Source organism: Macaca fascicularis, chromosome 12 (assembly GCF_037993035.2).
Source record: "Macaca fascicularis isolate 582-1 chromosome 12, T2T-MFA8v1.1".
Lineage (NCBI taxonomy): Eukaryota > Metazoa > Chordata > Mammalia > Primates > Cercopithecidae > Macaca > Macaca fascicularis.
The window spans coordinates 12,475,327-12,492,525 of NC_088386.1; the positions used below are offsets into that span (position 1 = coordinate 12,475,327).

Here is a 17,199-nt window from a genome sequence, read left to right on the forward strand (position 1 = left end):
GATCCAAAACAATATTTGAAGCAAGCTGCGAAATAAAAGGCACAGCACTTGGGACCTCTGTTGGTGGTGAAAACTTAGAAATATAACTCAGCTGCGAACACAGCTTTGAATGATTTGTAGATGAGGATTTTGTGACATTTGGGAGGATAGGTGATACTCCTAAAGTGGGAGAGAGGGGGAAACTTCATCCTTTTGGTCTCAGATTGCCACAGAAGCCACACCTCACCCTTCATGTATTTTTTTGGTCAACAGTCTGTGGTTATTGTCACAAGGCAGCCTTCCTGATCGTGGATTTTCTGTACCACAAAGTCAGTGTGTGTGTCTCAGGCTCCTTTTTCCAGACAATAGGGGCTGCGCCTCGTATTACATTGGTGCTGACTAGCACAAGGCTAGGGACTCAGAACATATGGATAAATCCTTGTTGATGATGAGTTTATTGAGATAAATTAGTTGAAGAGTTTAAATACATTGCATTTAATTTTTCTTGGGATTTTACACTTAAAATTGATCTTATATTCTTTCATTTAAATTCATTATCATTATGTTCCTTTTAAAGTTGTGTATGTCTGTCTGGAAGCATTATAAAATTATTAATTTTATATCCAAAGTTTGAAAGCCCTGGCTTGTGTTTATTTCATTAAACTTGAACATCAGTATTAAAATGATCCTACAAATGTATTTGGAGGGTTCTCTGTTTCATTTGATAGTAAGACGAAGGGATGAAGTGGCAGTGTATTTATTGGATTTTAGATTGCACATTCATTTCAGATTCCCATGCCAAGGCACTCTGCACCTGACTGCACTGCCGCCTGCAGCACATTTAATTTAAAATCAGGTGCCCTGGGGGACCAGCACAAGGTAGACTTCCAGAGGGTTCATCCCCAGCCAGTTTTAAAGGAGCCATTTTAAATAGTATTTGGGAAGCAGGAATTTAAGGGATAATGGTGGAAAGAGTAATTATGTAGAGGTCTTAAAAATCATTTATAATTGGTTTTCACGTAAATTGGCAAATGAATTTGCAGTATAAGTCCCTGAAATCATTCTCTCAAACATTTTCCACAGAGTTTTACAGATGTAAGAAAACATTATATTCTACTTCTGCTTAAGGACCACATTACTAAAATTTAAAACCCATTTAATGTTTTACTTTTGAATGTTCAGAGTAAATTTTAATTTGTGTGTTTTCCAGTTTGTTACGGGTGAAGAAATTTTTAAGTCAACTTGAAGTATTATAGTTTAACCCATTTGTTTACCTAGATTTCCTGAAAAAAAAGTACAGTCATCTGAAAATAAAATCTTTACACTGCAGATTCTCATTCGGAGTCTACATTATGAGAGCTAGCATAAATGCCCTATGTAAATAATGGATTGATGTTTAAGTTAACTGGACCCAGGAGAACCTATGTGTCAAAACAGAACTGCTTAGTCCTTGCTTCCCATCAACTTCTCTGAACCTACTATTGCTGAAGAGCCACACAACATATTAGTTTCTCAGAAGGGGTTCAGATAAATGTCAACTGCAGTAAGTGAAAATTGTAATTACAGTTAGTGTGGATTGAGCAAAGTGCTGTGTGGGCAAAGCACTGTGTAAAGTTCTGTATGTAAATAGCACATCACAGATAAAACCTTGCTCTGTGATTATTAAGAACAGGGTGTCTTTTGCTCATTTTCCATTAGAAGGTTGATTAGAATCACTTGCAAATTATATAAGTCTACCTCTGGGCATGCTTCCCTTCAAAAAAGGAAACCCCAGGAGCTTTTTGTATAAAGGATAGATTTCCAAATATCTTTGAATATTGAAGTTTTTGAAGCTCCCTTTCTTGATTTTCTTTTTCCCACTGATTCCAAGTGTGGAGTCTTTTTACCTCTTCTTTTAGATGCCACTTTCTTGTAAAATTTAACTGTACCTTAACTTACTGTTGGCACAGGGTGCATCTTTTCCCAGCCCCTCCTTATTGATCTCCAGTTTCTCTCTGCTGTATTCCCCACAGGCTCCTTGTCATGCGAGGCTGCAATCTGATTTTCATCTCCTCAGATTAAATTTAATCTTGAAGATATAGTAAGGACTGGAATGAGGATCTGTGACTATGGCTGGCTTTATTTTCTTCTTTTGACACTTGTTTATTTTCTGTAATGAGCACGGGTAGCTTATGATTAACAAACGTTAAATTTGATATTCTTGAAAACAGCAAAAACATTTTTAATGAAATGGCATGCTAATCTCATTAATTTCATTGTTTTGTGATAAAGTCTAATGATGAGATGAGAGCTGTAAACTAAGAGACCAGTAGTAATCCTTGGCACCCTTTCTTATTATCCTATTTATTTGACTTGGAGAGTTTTACTTGTCTGTTTTTAGAGAGTATGTTAATTGAGTACTCAGTATTCATTACGAATAATCTTGACTGTTTTCTTGTGGAGATTCTGAAGGCCCTTTTGCTCTTTCTGTAAAAGCCAAGCAGACTGTATTAACTTCTGGTTTAATTTAAAAAACGAATGTGGAACTTGTTGGCACAACACCTTAAAGAATTGCATGTTTAATAATTGGAAGGCTTTCCATCAGATTTGTCTCTAGCCTGAATTAATAATGTTGCTGACTTACTGTTTTAGAAGACGCAGTCCTTGACCTGCTAGGTTGAAAGAATTGTGACTGCTCTGAACCTTCATGGGTCCTTTAGCGGTGCCATCTCCCCTGTGAATAATTAGAGGTATTTGAAGGTATTGAGGTAGCAGCCAATTTGTGTCTTTCACTTTGCATATTGTTGAAGCTGCATGAATTAATCATAAGCAGGGCAAAAAATTAACTTCTTCAGACACATATTTTGATGGGTCATGAGGGAGAATGTAAAGTGATCTGTAAAATATTCTACTGATCCTCTAAGTATTAAATTATTATACCTACAGGCTAATTTCAGGGGGGAAAAAGAGTTTTCCCTCCCCTTCCTTCAGTACCTGAGTAGCATATTTGAGAAAAAAAATCAAGGTTTTTTATTTCCTAGCACTGTAAAGAGTACTACAAATGAGCAATTTTATGATTCCCTGAAAACCAGATTCTTGCGTTAACTCTTGATTTTAATTTTTGGGTTGTTTTTTTTTTTTTTTTTTTTACTTTTAAATCATTTGAGCTTTCAATTCTTAAAACTTCACCTGAAACTTCCTGTTGATTTGGTAAAATTCATTGTGCAACCCAACAAATAACTCATCTTTTTCACTTTAGGCATCTGAAGCTATTCTAAAATACCGAATCAAAGTCATATGGATTTCCATACTTGTTTAAAATTGAGATTTACATTGAAATCTTGTTTTCTATTTTGTGTTTTTTTTCAGCCAGTGAAACTGAAATTGCATTCTTCTGTGAAGAAGATTATAAGAACTACAAAGCTAATCCCATTTCATCCTGGTGAAAACATCGCGAGGGCTTCCTTTTTGCATACCTGTATTAAGCTTTTTATTCCACTGCTGAGTTTGTGAAATTGACAAACAAATCTTAAAAAATTAATCCCAGGCTCTACTCTTTGAGCTAAAATCTGGTGATTTCTTTCTCTTTAGGTCTTTCTTTCCTTCCCTCTTTTTTTTTTTTTTTTTTTTTTGAGACAGAGACAGAGTCTAGCTCTGTTGCCCAGGCTGGAGTGCAGTGGCCGGATCTCAGCTCACTGCAAGCCCCGCCTCCCGGGTTCACGCCATTCTCCTGCCTCAGCCTCCCAAGTAGCTGGGAGTACAGGCGCCCGCCACCTCGCCCGGCTAATTTTTTTTGTATTTTAGTAGAGACGGGGTTTCACCGTGTTAGCCAGGATGGTCTCGATCTCCTGAACTCGTGATCCGCCCGTCTCAGCCTCCCAAAGTGCTGGGATTACAGGCTTGAGCCACCGCGCCCGGCCCTTCCCTCTTTCTTTTTCTTTGTTGTCGTAAAATAATATATTACGAGAAAAACATTTGATTTTTTTAAAGGGAAATAAATTGTTATTAAAAATTATCGTGGAATATTGATTCTTAAATTATCATTTATTTTCTAAAATTAGGAATTATTTTGGTGACTTGCATGTTGAGGTCCTTAAAAAGATTGTAAGACTAAGATCATACTGTTTATTTTATATTTTTTCTGTAGTTTCTAATTAGAGCAACTGTTACTGTCTGTGGCTACCAGAAATTCTGAATTTCTTGACCCTCATGGCTACCTTTTAGCTCAGGGTGTGTGATACATACCACCATATGTGCAACTGAATTGTGTATATTTTAGGGAGGTTTTATGATGTAGGAAGGTTACTTTTTTTTTTTTTTTTTAAAGTATCGCAGCCTGTACAAGTAATGTTGCTGATTTTTTTTTTTTTTCTTTTCTTTCTTGAGCTGTGTTTTCCATCTTCAGGAGCAAACTGTCATAGAACCAAACTCATTTATTTAGAGAGAGGAAGTAGCAGGATGCTTGCACTTCTGGAAGAAAATTGTTCATTGAGAACAAGTCTATGTCCTGGAAGATACATTCCTTCTAAATAATATAATACTTGTGGTTGCTGATCATGGCTGACCACCAGCACGTGAGGAGTTACTATTTCAGAGGCCTTTCAGTCAGCCTGCGTTTAATCAGAACTCCTGGAGAGCTTAGCTAGCTCTGCCATTGCTCCCTGAGTCCTGGAGGGCTTAGCTGGCCCTGCCATTGCTCCCTGAGTGCTGGAGGGCTTAGACAGCCTTGCCATTGCTCCCTGAGTTCCGGAGAGCTTAGCTAGCTCTGCCATTGCTCCCTGAGTCCTAGAGAACTTAGCTGGCTCTGCCATTGCTCCCTGAGTCCTAGAGAACTTAGCTGGCTCTGCCATTGCTCCCTGAGTCCTGGAGAGCTTAGCTGGCTCTGCCATTGCTCCCTGAGTCCTGGAGAACTTAGCTGGCTCTGCCATTGCTCCCTGAGTCCTGGAGAGTTTAGCTGGCTCTGCCATTGCTCCCTGAGTCCTAGAGAACTTAGCTGGCTCTGCCATTGCTCCCTGAGTCCTGGAGAGCTTAGCTGGCTCTGCCATTGCTCCCTGAGTCCTAGAGAACTTAGCTGGCTCTGCCATTGCTCCTTGAGTCCTAGAGAACTTAGCCAGCTCTGCCATTGCTCCCTGAGTCCTCAGAGTTGCCAGGAGGACAAATTGGTTTCATTATGACCACGTCTAACTTAAGAAAACCTATTATTTTTTAAAAATAAACTTTGAAAGTCTGATTAACATGATTAGAAGATGCTTTGCTTTATTGAAAAAGTTAATAGGGTCTTCTTTAAAACAGAAATTCTATTTATTTTACTCATTATTTCATTCAGGAGCAAAGTGTTGAATACACAGATGACATAGCTTTTGGGGGAGTTAATAAAGAAGAAAATAAGACCCAGTTTTTGCCTTAGTAAATGGAGAAAGACATAGTACAATCAAACGATTTTAAGAATAGCAGAAAAAGCTGCCATCAGAGCGTTGTTGACAGAAATTAGTTCTGGGGTTTTTGTTGTTTTGTTTTGTTTGTTTGTTTCTTTGTTTTTAGAAGTACCAGTTGAGCTGTGTCTTAGAAGATTGAATAGGAATTTTTGCTTAGAAGAAAAGAAGGGAAGGGCTTACTGGAGGAGGGAGTAGCATACACAAAGGCAAAGAAAGAGCTTGAGGTTTCAGGAGAAAGCACAAATTTTAGTGTCCCCGACTTTTATAGGTGGTGCAACTTAATGATGTTTAGACCTAACAGTGGTACAAAAGCAATAGGCATTCAGTAGAAACTGTACACTGAGTACCCATAGAACCATTATGTTTTCCACTTTCAGTGCAGTATTCAATAAATTACATGAAATATTTAATACTTTACAATAAAATAGGCTTTGTGATAGATGATTTTGCCCAACTGTAGTCTAATGTAAATGTTCTGAGCATATGTAAGGTAGATTAAGCTAAGCTGCAGTGTTTGGTAGGTTAGGTGTATTAAATGCATTTTTCACTTATATTTTCAACCAACAATGAGTTTATTGGGACTAACCCCATTGTAAGTTGAGGAGCATCTGTACAGGAGGGCAAAGTGCATGGAACAGAGTAGAGGAAGATAAGGCCAGAAAGGTAGGTTGAGGTAGGCCTTACAAGTCATGCTAAGGAGTTGGAACTGTATCTAGTAGGTAGATGGGAGCCAGTAGCATGATTTAAACAGGCGTTTGATTCCATTTGTATTTTAGCAAGTGAGCTTTGTCAGCAATGTCCAGATGGCAGAAAGACTTAGAAGACATCACTGAGCAGGTGACGTTTGGAAGGCCTGGCTCAGGGCAGGGACAGAGGGGAAGAAGAGGAGCGGGGAGGTTCTTGGTGTTACCATTTGATCATGCATTCCGTGGCAAATGTGACGTGGTAGTTAATTTACATATGTTATCTCATTTGACATTTACCACAGTTCTTCAATGGTAGCATGTATATTTATAGATGAAGACACTGGGGCCCAGAGAGGTAAAGTTATTTGCTCGAGAGAATGCAGTAATGTGCAATGGAGTTAGAACCAAGTCTGTCTTAAAATTCTGACTTCCCCCATTCCATACTGCAGCCTCCCAGTGGAGACCTGAGGTAGAATGACCTTAGAATGTTTGGGACCTGGTGAATGCCTGGACGGGGATAGTGTGGGGAGGGAGGAATGGAGACTTCAGTGATTCTTGCTGGAGTTGAGTGGCTGGATTAATGATGGTAGCAGTAACCCAAATAGGGAATTCAATAAGTAGAGGTTAAAACATATTCCGTTTGTTTGCTTTGCACACATTCAATTTGCATACCAGGCTTTTTTAAAATATAAAATTAAGCATATCTTTACCTGTGCATTTGTAAGTAGATAATGTAAAAATATGTATGTATAGTACCTTTTTGGGTGTGTGTTTTTCTTATAAAAGGTACATATAGGCTATTTTCACTTATAAACAAGGAATAAAAATCAGAAATAAACCTATAGACAGCAACCACCAGAAAGAGGCAAAGACGGATTGTTTCCTAAAGCCTGCAGAGCGAGCAGGGCCCTGCTGACATCTGGATTTCAGACTTGTAGCCTCCAGAACTATGTGAGAAAAGACATTTCTGTTGTATTTACAATAAGTACAAATACATTGTGACTAAAAAGGACTTTTACCAGGAATGGAAGATTGGTTCAATATATAGTTTTCAAAATCTATAAAGGAGAAAAAAATTATGTTTATCTCAATAGGTGCCAAAAGGCATTTGATGATATTCTTGCTCATGCATATATACAAGTTAGCAAGGGAAAGAAATACCCTTAACTTGATGAAGGTTGCTCGTAGGAAACCTACTTAATGCAGAAGTGTTTCAGCAAATCTGTTAGATATGAATAAGAGGCTGCGGGTGGGTGCGGTGGCTCAGGCCTGTAATCTCAGCACTTTGGGAGGCTGAGGCGGGCAGATTGCTTGAGCTCAGGAGTTCGAGACCAGCCTGGGCAAGAGGATGAAACCCCATCTCTACAAAAGAACAAAAACGAAAAATTAGCCAGGTGTGGTAACTTGCGCCTGTAGTTCCAGTTACTAGGGAGGTGGAGGTCAGAGGATCCCTTGGGTCAGGAGGTCAAGGCTACAGTGAGCTGTGATTGCACCACTGCATTCCAGCACAAAAAATATGAATTAGACAAGAATGAACACTATTGCCAGTACTATTCAGTATATTTCTGCAAGTCTTACTGTAGCCAGTACTGTGGGAAAAGTAATGATTCTCAGATATTGGAAAGTAGTAGGCAAAACATTCATTTGTAGACAATATGATTGCAAGAGAATTAAGTTTTTTGAAGTAAGAGACTTCAGTGCTGAACCTAAAATGTATTGTCCATAAAAGCTATAAAATAGTGTTATTAGATGAGTATAAAAGACCTAAATAGAGATAGATTACATGTTTATAGATAGAAGATACCTACCTAATCCATAAGTAAATGCAATCTCAATCAAAATCCCAAAGGATTTATCATGGAACTTGACAAATTGATTTTAAATTCATTTGGAAGAAAAATATGCAAGAATAGCCAAGATCAACTTGGAAAAACAAAAGGTAGGCTAGAAGAATGGGTGGTTGCCTACCAAATGTCAAAATATATTCAGTGATCAAAACAAGTTGGTAATGATACAGAACTAGATAAAATGATGAATGCAATAGAATATAGAAACATAAAATTTACATGGAAACAATAGCTAATAAAGGTAGTATTTGTAATTATGAGGAAAAGAAAGATTACTTATACATGGCCAGGTATTTAAAAAAACAAGGGCCCTACTTCATACCATTCACAAAAATTTCAGATGGATTAAATAACAAACATGAAAAACAAGATGATGAGTTTATTAGAAGGAAAAATGGATTATATTTGTGACCTTGGGGTAGAGAAGGCCTTCTTACAAAAGGCGTATGCCACAATTTCATAAGGAGAGTGTGTTTGTATTAAGAATGACTAAAAGCAAGCCAGGTGTGATGTCCGCCTATAGTCTCAGCTACTCAGTAGGCTGAGGTGGGGGGATTGCTTGAGCCTAGGAGTTTGACACCAGCCTGGGCAACATAGTGAGACCCTGTCTCATTAAAAAAAATGCATTAGTAAAAACCAAACCAAAACCTGTATAGAAATCAAAAGAAGCCGAAAAAATTCATCAGGCAATTGCCATGAACATTTTGACATATTTCCATCTAGGTTATTTGTCCTATGTATATTTTTTTAGTGTTTCTGATATTTTTCATGTGTTTTAAGTCACATTTGCTTTTTAAAACAACCAATTCTGGTCTGAGCATGGTGGCTTACACCTGTAATCCCAGCACTTTGGGAGGCTGAGGCCAGTGATCACTTGAGCTCATGAGTTGGAGTCCAGCCTGGGCAACATGGTGAAACCCCATCTCGACAAAAATTAGCTGGGCATGGTAGTGCATGCCTGTAGCCCTAGCTACCTAGGAGGCTGAGGCGGGAGGAAGACTTTAACCCAGGAGGCAGAGGTTACAGTGAGCCGAGATCACACCACTGCACTCCAGCCTGGGCTATAGAGCCAGACCTTGTCTCAAAACAAACAACAACAACAAAATTCTGAAGGTTAAAGTAAAAATCCTGTTCTTGCAAAGTCACTCCTTTGCGTAGCTTGGTGAGCATAGCTTCAGACCTTTATTTTTTTCTTTTTGCACATATGTTATTTAAACATATAGGTATGCATTTTAAAGCTTTGTCATTTTGTGCATTTCAAAGCGTGATCACTCTCTTAAATACGGTTGAGAAGTCTTTTTTTTTTAAATCACCGCTATGTGCCAGACACTGTATGTATTTTATATTATCTCATTTAATCCACACAGTACACTGTGATAGAGCTCCGAGGAGTCCTGGTTTCCCCATCTGTGAGATGGAGGAGATAATAAGGGCCACTTTGTAGAGTTTTGTGATCAAGCGGGACATTGCCTACAAGGCACTTACGGACAGAGCCTAGCAGGAAGTGAGCGCTCATTACGTGTCTTCGGGTGCTTATTGTGAGAGTGAGTGCAGCAGCAACAACTTTATTTTAGAGCAAGGAACCCTCACCCTCAGAGATTAAGCCACTTGCCCAAGGCCTACAATCTGATAAGTCAAAGAGCAGGTCTCTTCTGGCTTCAAATCCTACTTTCTGCCACTCTTTGAAAACAAAGGGAGTTGGGCACTTGGAGAAACATGGTAGAAAGGTGGTCAACCACGGCCAAGAGACAGTTCCCCATCTGCGTTGTTGATGCCCCTTAACATGCATTTTTCTGTTTCTCAGGTGAAGAGAACTTGCCTTTGCCAAAGGAACACATGGGCCCTGGTCCCACAGGTTGGGCCAGGTTTCATGTGACTTTGAGGAACTTCTTTGCCATAGCCAACGGGTTTTCTTTTCCTTCTTTTTCTGCTTGTCCCAGACACAGGCAGGAGAGATGGTGATGTTCCTACCTATTTGGACACCCAGAGAACTGGCCTGGCCTGAGCCCCTTTGGAAACCTGCTGCTGATTGCTGGGGACAAGAGTGAAGAGCAGGAGCTTCCCCATTTCTGCTAATGCATGTTGGGGCATGCATGTCCTTTAGCTTGTGCATATGTGAGCCTGTAAGGGTGACTCCCAGGCAGAGGCAGGGACACAGGAGTTACTTTGCAGAGGGGATGTCCCGCTTCCCTTCCGAAGACTGAATGTTCTCACACATGATGAGGCAATGCCGGTAACTCTTTGGGTAGTGTACAAAACCCTCCATTTGTTTCTAGGTTATTTTAAAAATTAAGAAATCTCACTTTAAGGCAGCAGACAGAATAAAAACCAGTCTGCCCTGGTGCAGAACTGTGCCTGTGTGGGCTCTCTTCCTGGCTTAGCTGGGTGTGGCTGACAGCAGAGAACTATTCCCAGCAGAGGGCTGAGTTGGGGCTGTGAGTGGGGCCTGAGACCAGGTCTGAAGTGTCCAAGGCCTGAATGTCCAAGGATCTGTACTTGGACCCCTCTGCCCACTACAGAAGTTGTCCAGCAATCTTGTCATCTTTTTCTCACTGTGCATGTACACATGTGTACATGTATGCATGCATGTGTGTTGGGAGAAGGGCTCTGATTATTGGTGCTGGGCAGTTTCTCCGTATTTTACTTTCAGAAACTCTCATGATTGCTCAGAGTAGCAGAGGTAATTGAAGTGGAATATTGACTTAATTGGTCTGAGGTTAATATTTTGAACTGCACCATCAAGACAGTGGGCCTTGCTGTCTGCAGGCCTGGAAAGAACCCATATCTCACGTGGATCCACAGCACGTATCTCATGGCCACTCTGTACCTTTCACTCTGCACTTCTAGCATTTATAGGAGTGGAAGAGGAAGGCACGGTATTCGTCATTTCTTTCCATCAAAGGAGACATATTTATTCAAAGAATCAGACCTGAGACCACTTTCCCCATCCCCAAATGTGCATTTTGGGCTAGAATATGAGCATAAGAGTTCTGATAATGGCCTTTGGAGGCTCATTTTTTGATCATTAGTCAGCGAGAGGGTCATATAGTTGTCATGACTTAAACATGCAGGATGTGTGTTGTGCTGCTCGACGATGTGGTTTCTTAGGGAGCAGTGACCCTCCTCCATTCCGTGCTGCTGCCACTTCGGCTTAGTGTTCAGTAAATAACGTCATTCGTAGGCCGCGAGATTTTAAGATGGAGAAAATCCATTTCAGGTCCCAGATGAAGTCACGTGACTCTTTCAAAATAAGTAAGGGCAGACTGTTTTCGGGATGCGGCCTTAGAGACTCAAGCTTTTGGTTTTAACTTCGTTTCTATTACATCCAATATATAGGGAAAAAACTGTCGTCCATAATGGTATTCTTGTGATCTATCAAATCTGGTCAATCAAAGCAGTCACCAGAGCACTCTTAAGGCTGTGACTCCTTCACAGGACTAAGGCAAGTCCCCAGGATGGAGGGTGGCAAGGGCTTCTTCCCCTCCATCTGTGACTTGGTGGGGAATGAGAGCGGTAAGATCGGGAGCGGTCATCTTCAATCCACTCAGTGTTAATTCTGTTTAGCAAAGCACAACAACCTCATTTAATTTCCTGATCAGTGCCCCTCCCCCTCCCTCTGTCCTGTGACCTTGAGCCTTATGCCATCGGACTACACATTATTGCCATCCCCCAACCTTGTTGCAGACACCTGCAGGCCCTGTGCCACTCTCCCTTATTACCTGATGATTATAGTTCCTGGCTCACCGCTGCTGTCTCTCGTAATTCAGGATAGATGTAGACTAGCCTTCCTGTACCCTAGGGCCTCTTTGGTCATTGAATAACTCACTGCAACCTTCTTGTCGTCTCTGTCTCAGCCACCTACTCCTAGAGGCACACCTTTGCTGTAGTCATTAATAACTGCACCCTAGTCCACAACGCTATCTCAATGTCCACCTCCCATTCTCTGACCGTTCTCTCCTGTCTTTCCATTTCTCTGCCTCTGGTGCCCCCTCCAAGGCTCTTCAATCCCACCTGAACTACACTTCATTGATCCTGCTGTCTTCTCACCGTCCCACCCCCGACTTGAGATCCTCTGCACCTTCTCATCAATCTCTGCCTAGACCCTTGCTGCCCTGACCCCTCAGGCCCCAGGCCTAACCCTGCCATGCTCCACCTTCTCCACCCGCACCCGAACCGCTGCACTGCACGTGGTGGGGTGGAGGGCGAGTGCTGACTGGCAACGCTGTCGGTCATGGCTGCTAAGCCGCAGTCAGGTCCTCACGCTACCCTGCAGTTCCCCTCGCTCTCCGGGTTCCTTTAGGCCCTCAACCCTGAGACCCCTCCTCTCACTCCCAGCTGCTGTCCTCACTTCGGGCCATCCTAGACAACATGCTCCTGCCCCCGGCCATGTCCCCCACTTGCCTTCCTGTGTGGGTAGGCGAGCAAGTAGTGCTGTCTGTCCTCCCTTGTGCCCAAGCTCCCCTCCTCTGGAACACCAACGAGCACACTTCAGCGTTGTCCTCCCTCTGGAACACCATCAAGTTCTGCACCCCACCAGCATAGGGACAGCTCACCCATCGAACCCTACCACAAGAGTCACCCCATCTTCCCTTCACAGCCAAATTCCTGAACCGAGTTCTCCACACCCTCTTTCCTCCATGAGGGCTTCCGTCCAGCTCTCTGCTGAGACAGCTCTTGCAGGGTCACCAAAGGTTCCTGTTGCCACAGGAATAGGATTCTCTGTCTTGGAATTGCTTCACCTCTCAGCATCTTTGGACACACAGAATCAACCGACACCCGTCTTGCCCACACTTGCTTCGCTTAGCTTCACTGGTCACTCCTCCCCATCTCGTTTGCCGGTTCTGCCTCATCCCTTAACCTTTACAATGTGGAAGGCCCCAGGGCTCAGTCCTCTGACTTCTCTAATTATATCTTCTCCCTAGATGACCTCATGCGTGCTCCCAGCTTTAAATAACAACTAAATGTTGCAGACTCTGGATCTCAGTCCACAGCGCAGCTCCCTGCCGGAGTCCCCGCTGGGTGCTCCCCATCCCTGGTGAGGTGGCTGATAGGTGTCCTCTGATAGATGCCTCAGATGCTAACACACCCCAGCTGAGCCCCTGTGTGCCTTCTCCCTGAGGCTGGACCATGCTCAGTCTTCTCCACTGAAGGACATGACCTCCAGTCCTCCATTTGTTCAGGCCAGAAGCCTTGGAGATATATCTCTTTTTTCTTTAACCCCCACAACCAGGCCATCAGCCAGTTCTGTCTGCTCCACGTTCAGAGTATATCCAGGGCCCAGGCTTCTCTCACCTTTTTCACTACTACCACTGGGCCCAAGGCACCACCATTCTTACCTGGACTATTGCAGTCACCTTCCTTCTAACTGGCCTTCTTGCTGTCACTCCTACCCCACTACAGTTCTTCCTGTTCTCATTTGTGCCCCACTGCAATGCTCTACCCAGCCATCACAGCGATTCTTCTAGAACGTGAGTCAGATCCTGTCATGCCTCAGCTCAAAACCCTTACTCAGAGAAAGAACCTTGGCCTTGGTCCTCTTCATGGTGCACACCAAATACATGCATGCCCCAGGGCCAGCTGGTAGACATACACATGCCCCAGGGCCTTTGCTCTTGCTCTTCCCTCTGCTTGCAATGACTTTTCTACATTTATTTGCATGGTTTTCTCCCTTTCTGTCACATGTCTGCTCAGATGCCATCAAAGAGGCCTTCTCTGCTTTTCCTATACAAAATAGCAAATGCTTGCCTTTGCAAAACTCATTTGTCTAACTGTTTTACTTTAAAAAAACCCCTTTTCTGTTCTGCCTTCTGCTATTAGAATGTCTCCAGGGTATAGAACAGTGGCTGGCACTTCATAGGCCAGCATGGATGTTTCTGGGATGAGTGAAGGACTTTAAAATTGTATTTGTTTTTTGTTTTGTTTGTTTTGTTTTGAGACAGATTCTCACTATGTCGTCCAGGCTGGAGTTCAGTGGCACAATCTTGGCTCACTGTAACCTCCGCCTCCCAGGTTCAAGCGATTCTTCTGCCTCAGCCCTGAGACTACAGGCGCGTGCAACCATGACCAGCTAATTTTTGTATTTTTAGTAGAGGCGGAGTTTCACTATGTTGGCCAGGCTGGTCTCAAACTCCTGTGTTCAGGTGATCCGCCTGCCTTGACCTCCCAAAGTGCTGGGATTACAGGCATGAGCCACCGCGCCTGGCCTAAGATTGTATTTGAATGTTAAAGAAAAACTTTACAGATTGTTGAAGCTCATCTCATAGCAATGTTTTAATAGATCTGTGTAGGTTGAATACACTCTCTAGGAGTTTCTTTAGTTGAAATTAGTCACTTAGATGTGTAAAGTGGTATAGACTGAGATCTGGAATAATTGGTCAGCAGTCCTGAGTGCATATGTGTTTCAAATGCAGTTGAGGAAATGAGATGAAAACCTTTGTTGAAAGTTAGTTTGTTTTTGTGGATCTGACTCCGGTCACTGCTGCACTGGCATTTGCATGCGGCTGACAGTTCTTTTCTGCTGCGTGGCTCCGCGTATGCCCGGAGGCGGTCCTGAGCCTCCTGTGAGGGCTTTTTTACCAGCTGGAAATAAAAGACAAAAAACCTCAAATGCTGTGGTGGTTAGTCACAATAGGCAAGATAAGTGTCCTAGATTGTCATTTGTTTCTGTTTGAACTGTTCCCTGGAAAACTGAGTAGAAAACTGAACAGTGGATTGTACAACTGTACAAATGAAGGCAGAATTTTTTTTCCCCACTTGCCTTAAAGCAAAGTTGCTTGTTTTAAAAGTGACCTAGAAGTGAACTTGTGGTGACATTTAAAATTATACAAATTGGAAAAGGCAAATGGTGCACTTTTGCATATATCGGAATTATTGGTCTTTCTGTTTGCTTTAGGCAAGCATGAGTGGGAGGAGAGAGCTCAGCTCTGACATAGGCAGCCCGGGGTTGGAAGAACAAAGGCATTGTCGCTAGCTTGGAGGTGTGACCTTAGGTGAGCTGCTCGGCCTCTCCAGATCTCAGTTTCCGGCTCTCTTAAGTGGGGATGATAACACTGACCTTCCAGAATTTCTCTGTGGCTTTGTTAAGGTGAGCTAGCTTGGTGCTGCCTAAACATATTCTGTTTTGGGGAATAAGTTCTGTTACACTGCTATTTTACAAAGAAATACTATTAATCCCATCGCACAGGGAGAACATTTAGACACTGAATAGGAGGCTGTCCCCTATGAGCACTGGGCAGTGGAGCCAGGCCTCTTCCTACAAGGCAGGGGTGTCTGGTTGCCGCCAGTTCTCCCCCTCCACCTGCCAGCTCCAGCCACACTGCCCAGCAGTGTTCTTGGACTCAGGGAAGGACCCATTTTTCATTTCCCAAGAACCCTTCTCTTCCCATTTTATTTCCCGAGGTGTCTTGGCCTTGGATTCATCTAGCCCTGAGCACATTACCTGTCACATGTTTCCTTGACATGTCCCCTTTCTTCTGGTTGGAATTTTCCCCAATTAGGACAAATGGGCTCATTAACAACAGCTGGCAATTTAAACGTCCTTTCTGTAAGAATAAAGCCGTCCCTTTCAGTATTCTCTGGCTGTGGCTTGCTTCAAGTGGGATGGGGTGGAGTGGGTTGGTAGAATGAATGGATACACAGGTTGTCCAAGGAAATATAATCTCTGGGAAGAAAAACCTTGCAAAGGCCAGTTTTGTAGTTTGAATATTCTAGATACCTGCCAGGCACCAGCCGATTAATGCGCAGCTGTTTATCTTTACGTCTTGCCTAGCAGCTCCTCCTCTGATATGACACCTTTCCCGCCATTTTAGCACATCCTCCTTACCCAGAGAAGTCCAGGCTGCAGGTCAGGTGGAGTGGCCCTGCACTTGTCCGCCTTTGCCTACCCTCAGCCACCAGGTGGCAGCAGAGTCTGTCTGGGCCTGGGAACTGATGAAGCCGAGCCAGTGTCAGTCATTTATTAAGGACTGTGTGCAGTAGGTTTATTCCCCTGTAAGTCAGCCTTGGCGTCTGATAGTTGAAAGTCAAAACCATCAGCTTGTACATGGGGTGGCATGTTGTACTAGTGCTCAAAAGCAATCATGCAATTGCTACCGCCTAAAATTTTGTTTATTTTTATTTTTATTATTTTTTTGAGGCAGAGTCTCACTCTGTCGCCCAGGCTGGAGTGCAGTGGCGCGATCTCGGCTCACCACAACCTCCGCCTCCCAGGTTCAAGCGATTCTCCTGTCTCAACCTCCCAAGTAGCTGGGATTACAGGCATCCGCCACCATGCCCGGCTAATTTTTGTGTTTCTAGTAGAGACGGGGTTTCGCCATGTTGACCAGGTTGGTCTCGAACTCCTTACCTCAGGTGATCCACCTGCCTTGGCCTCCCAAAGTGCTGGGATTACAGGCGTGAGCCACTTCTCCGAGCCTACAATTTTATTTTAAAAGTAAATGCTTAATTATTTCAAAGCCAATACCTAACTTTAGTCAGTTTTACCTCTATAGTCTTATTTCTTTCTTTTTCTTTTATACCACTCTATTTGATGATGGGCCATTTCTAAAAAGAAGACCAATAATGTGTCAATGCTTTGGAAAATGTCTCCGTTTATTTGTCGAGGATTCCTTAAAGCTGAGGGTTGAAAGTTGAAAGGTACTGAGCTGGTTTCTATAGCTCCTTTGTTAAAAGCTTCCTAGCACAACAATTGATAGGCAACCTCCTCCGTTTGGCCCAGGCGAGGTGCTTAAAAAACTCCTTCCCAAACCAATTGCAGGGAGACTCTCTTCTGCTTGGTGGAGGGGCTTGGAAGCTGTCCTTTAGCTATGTGAGCCTGGAAGCAGTGCCCAGAGCTTTGGGGTCAAACAGTGACTCCCAGGCAGGGGCAGGGACACAGGAATTACTTTGCAGAGGGGATGTCCCGCTTCCCTTCCGAAGACTGAATGTTCTCACACATGATGAGGCCATGCCAGTAACTCTTTGGGTAGTGTACAAAACCCTCCATTTGTTTCTAGGTTATTTTAAAAATTAAGAAATCTCACTTTAAGGCAGCAGACACAATAAAAGCCAGTCTGCCCTGGTGCAGAACTGTGCCTGTGTGGGCTCTCTTCCTGGCTTAGCTGGGTGTGGCTGACAGCAGAGAACCATTCCCGGCAGAGGGCTGAGTTGAGGCTATGAGTGGGGCCTGAGACAAGGTCTGAAGTGGCAGGGTCTCCTTATAGCTCTGTGAACCCCCTTGGTGTCTAATTCCAGTCCCCAGTCCTGTCAAAGCCACCCTGCACTTTTTTTTTTTTT

At 43.0% G+C, this 17,199-nt stretch overlaps 1 protein-coding gene across 36 annotated transcripts in view; it reads left to right on the plus strand.

Annotated features, from left to right (window-relative positions):
* C12H2orf76 (chromosome 12 C2orf76 homolog) overlaps window positions 1–17,199 on the plus strand; it is a 131,268-nt gene that overhangs the window by 56,725 nt on the left and 57,344 nt on the right. For 3 of the 36 annotated variants that reach the window (XM_015431994.4, XM_074008883.1, XM_074008884.1), the window contains exon 6: window positions 3,328–3,971. The exons of the other annotated variants lie outside the window; for them this stretch is intronic. In XM_015431994.4, the coding sequence (XP_015287480.1) occupies window positions 3,328–3,404 (77 nt within the window). In that variant the 3' untranslated portion in view covers window positions 3,405–3,971. Of the gene's footprint in view, window positions 1–3,327; window positions 3,972–17,199 lie in introns of those variants that run through there. 36 annotated transcript variants of the gene reach the window in all.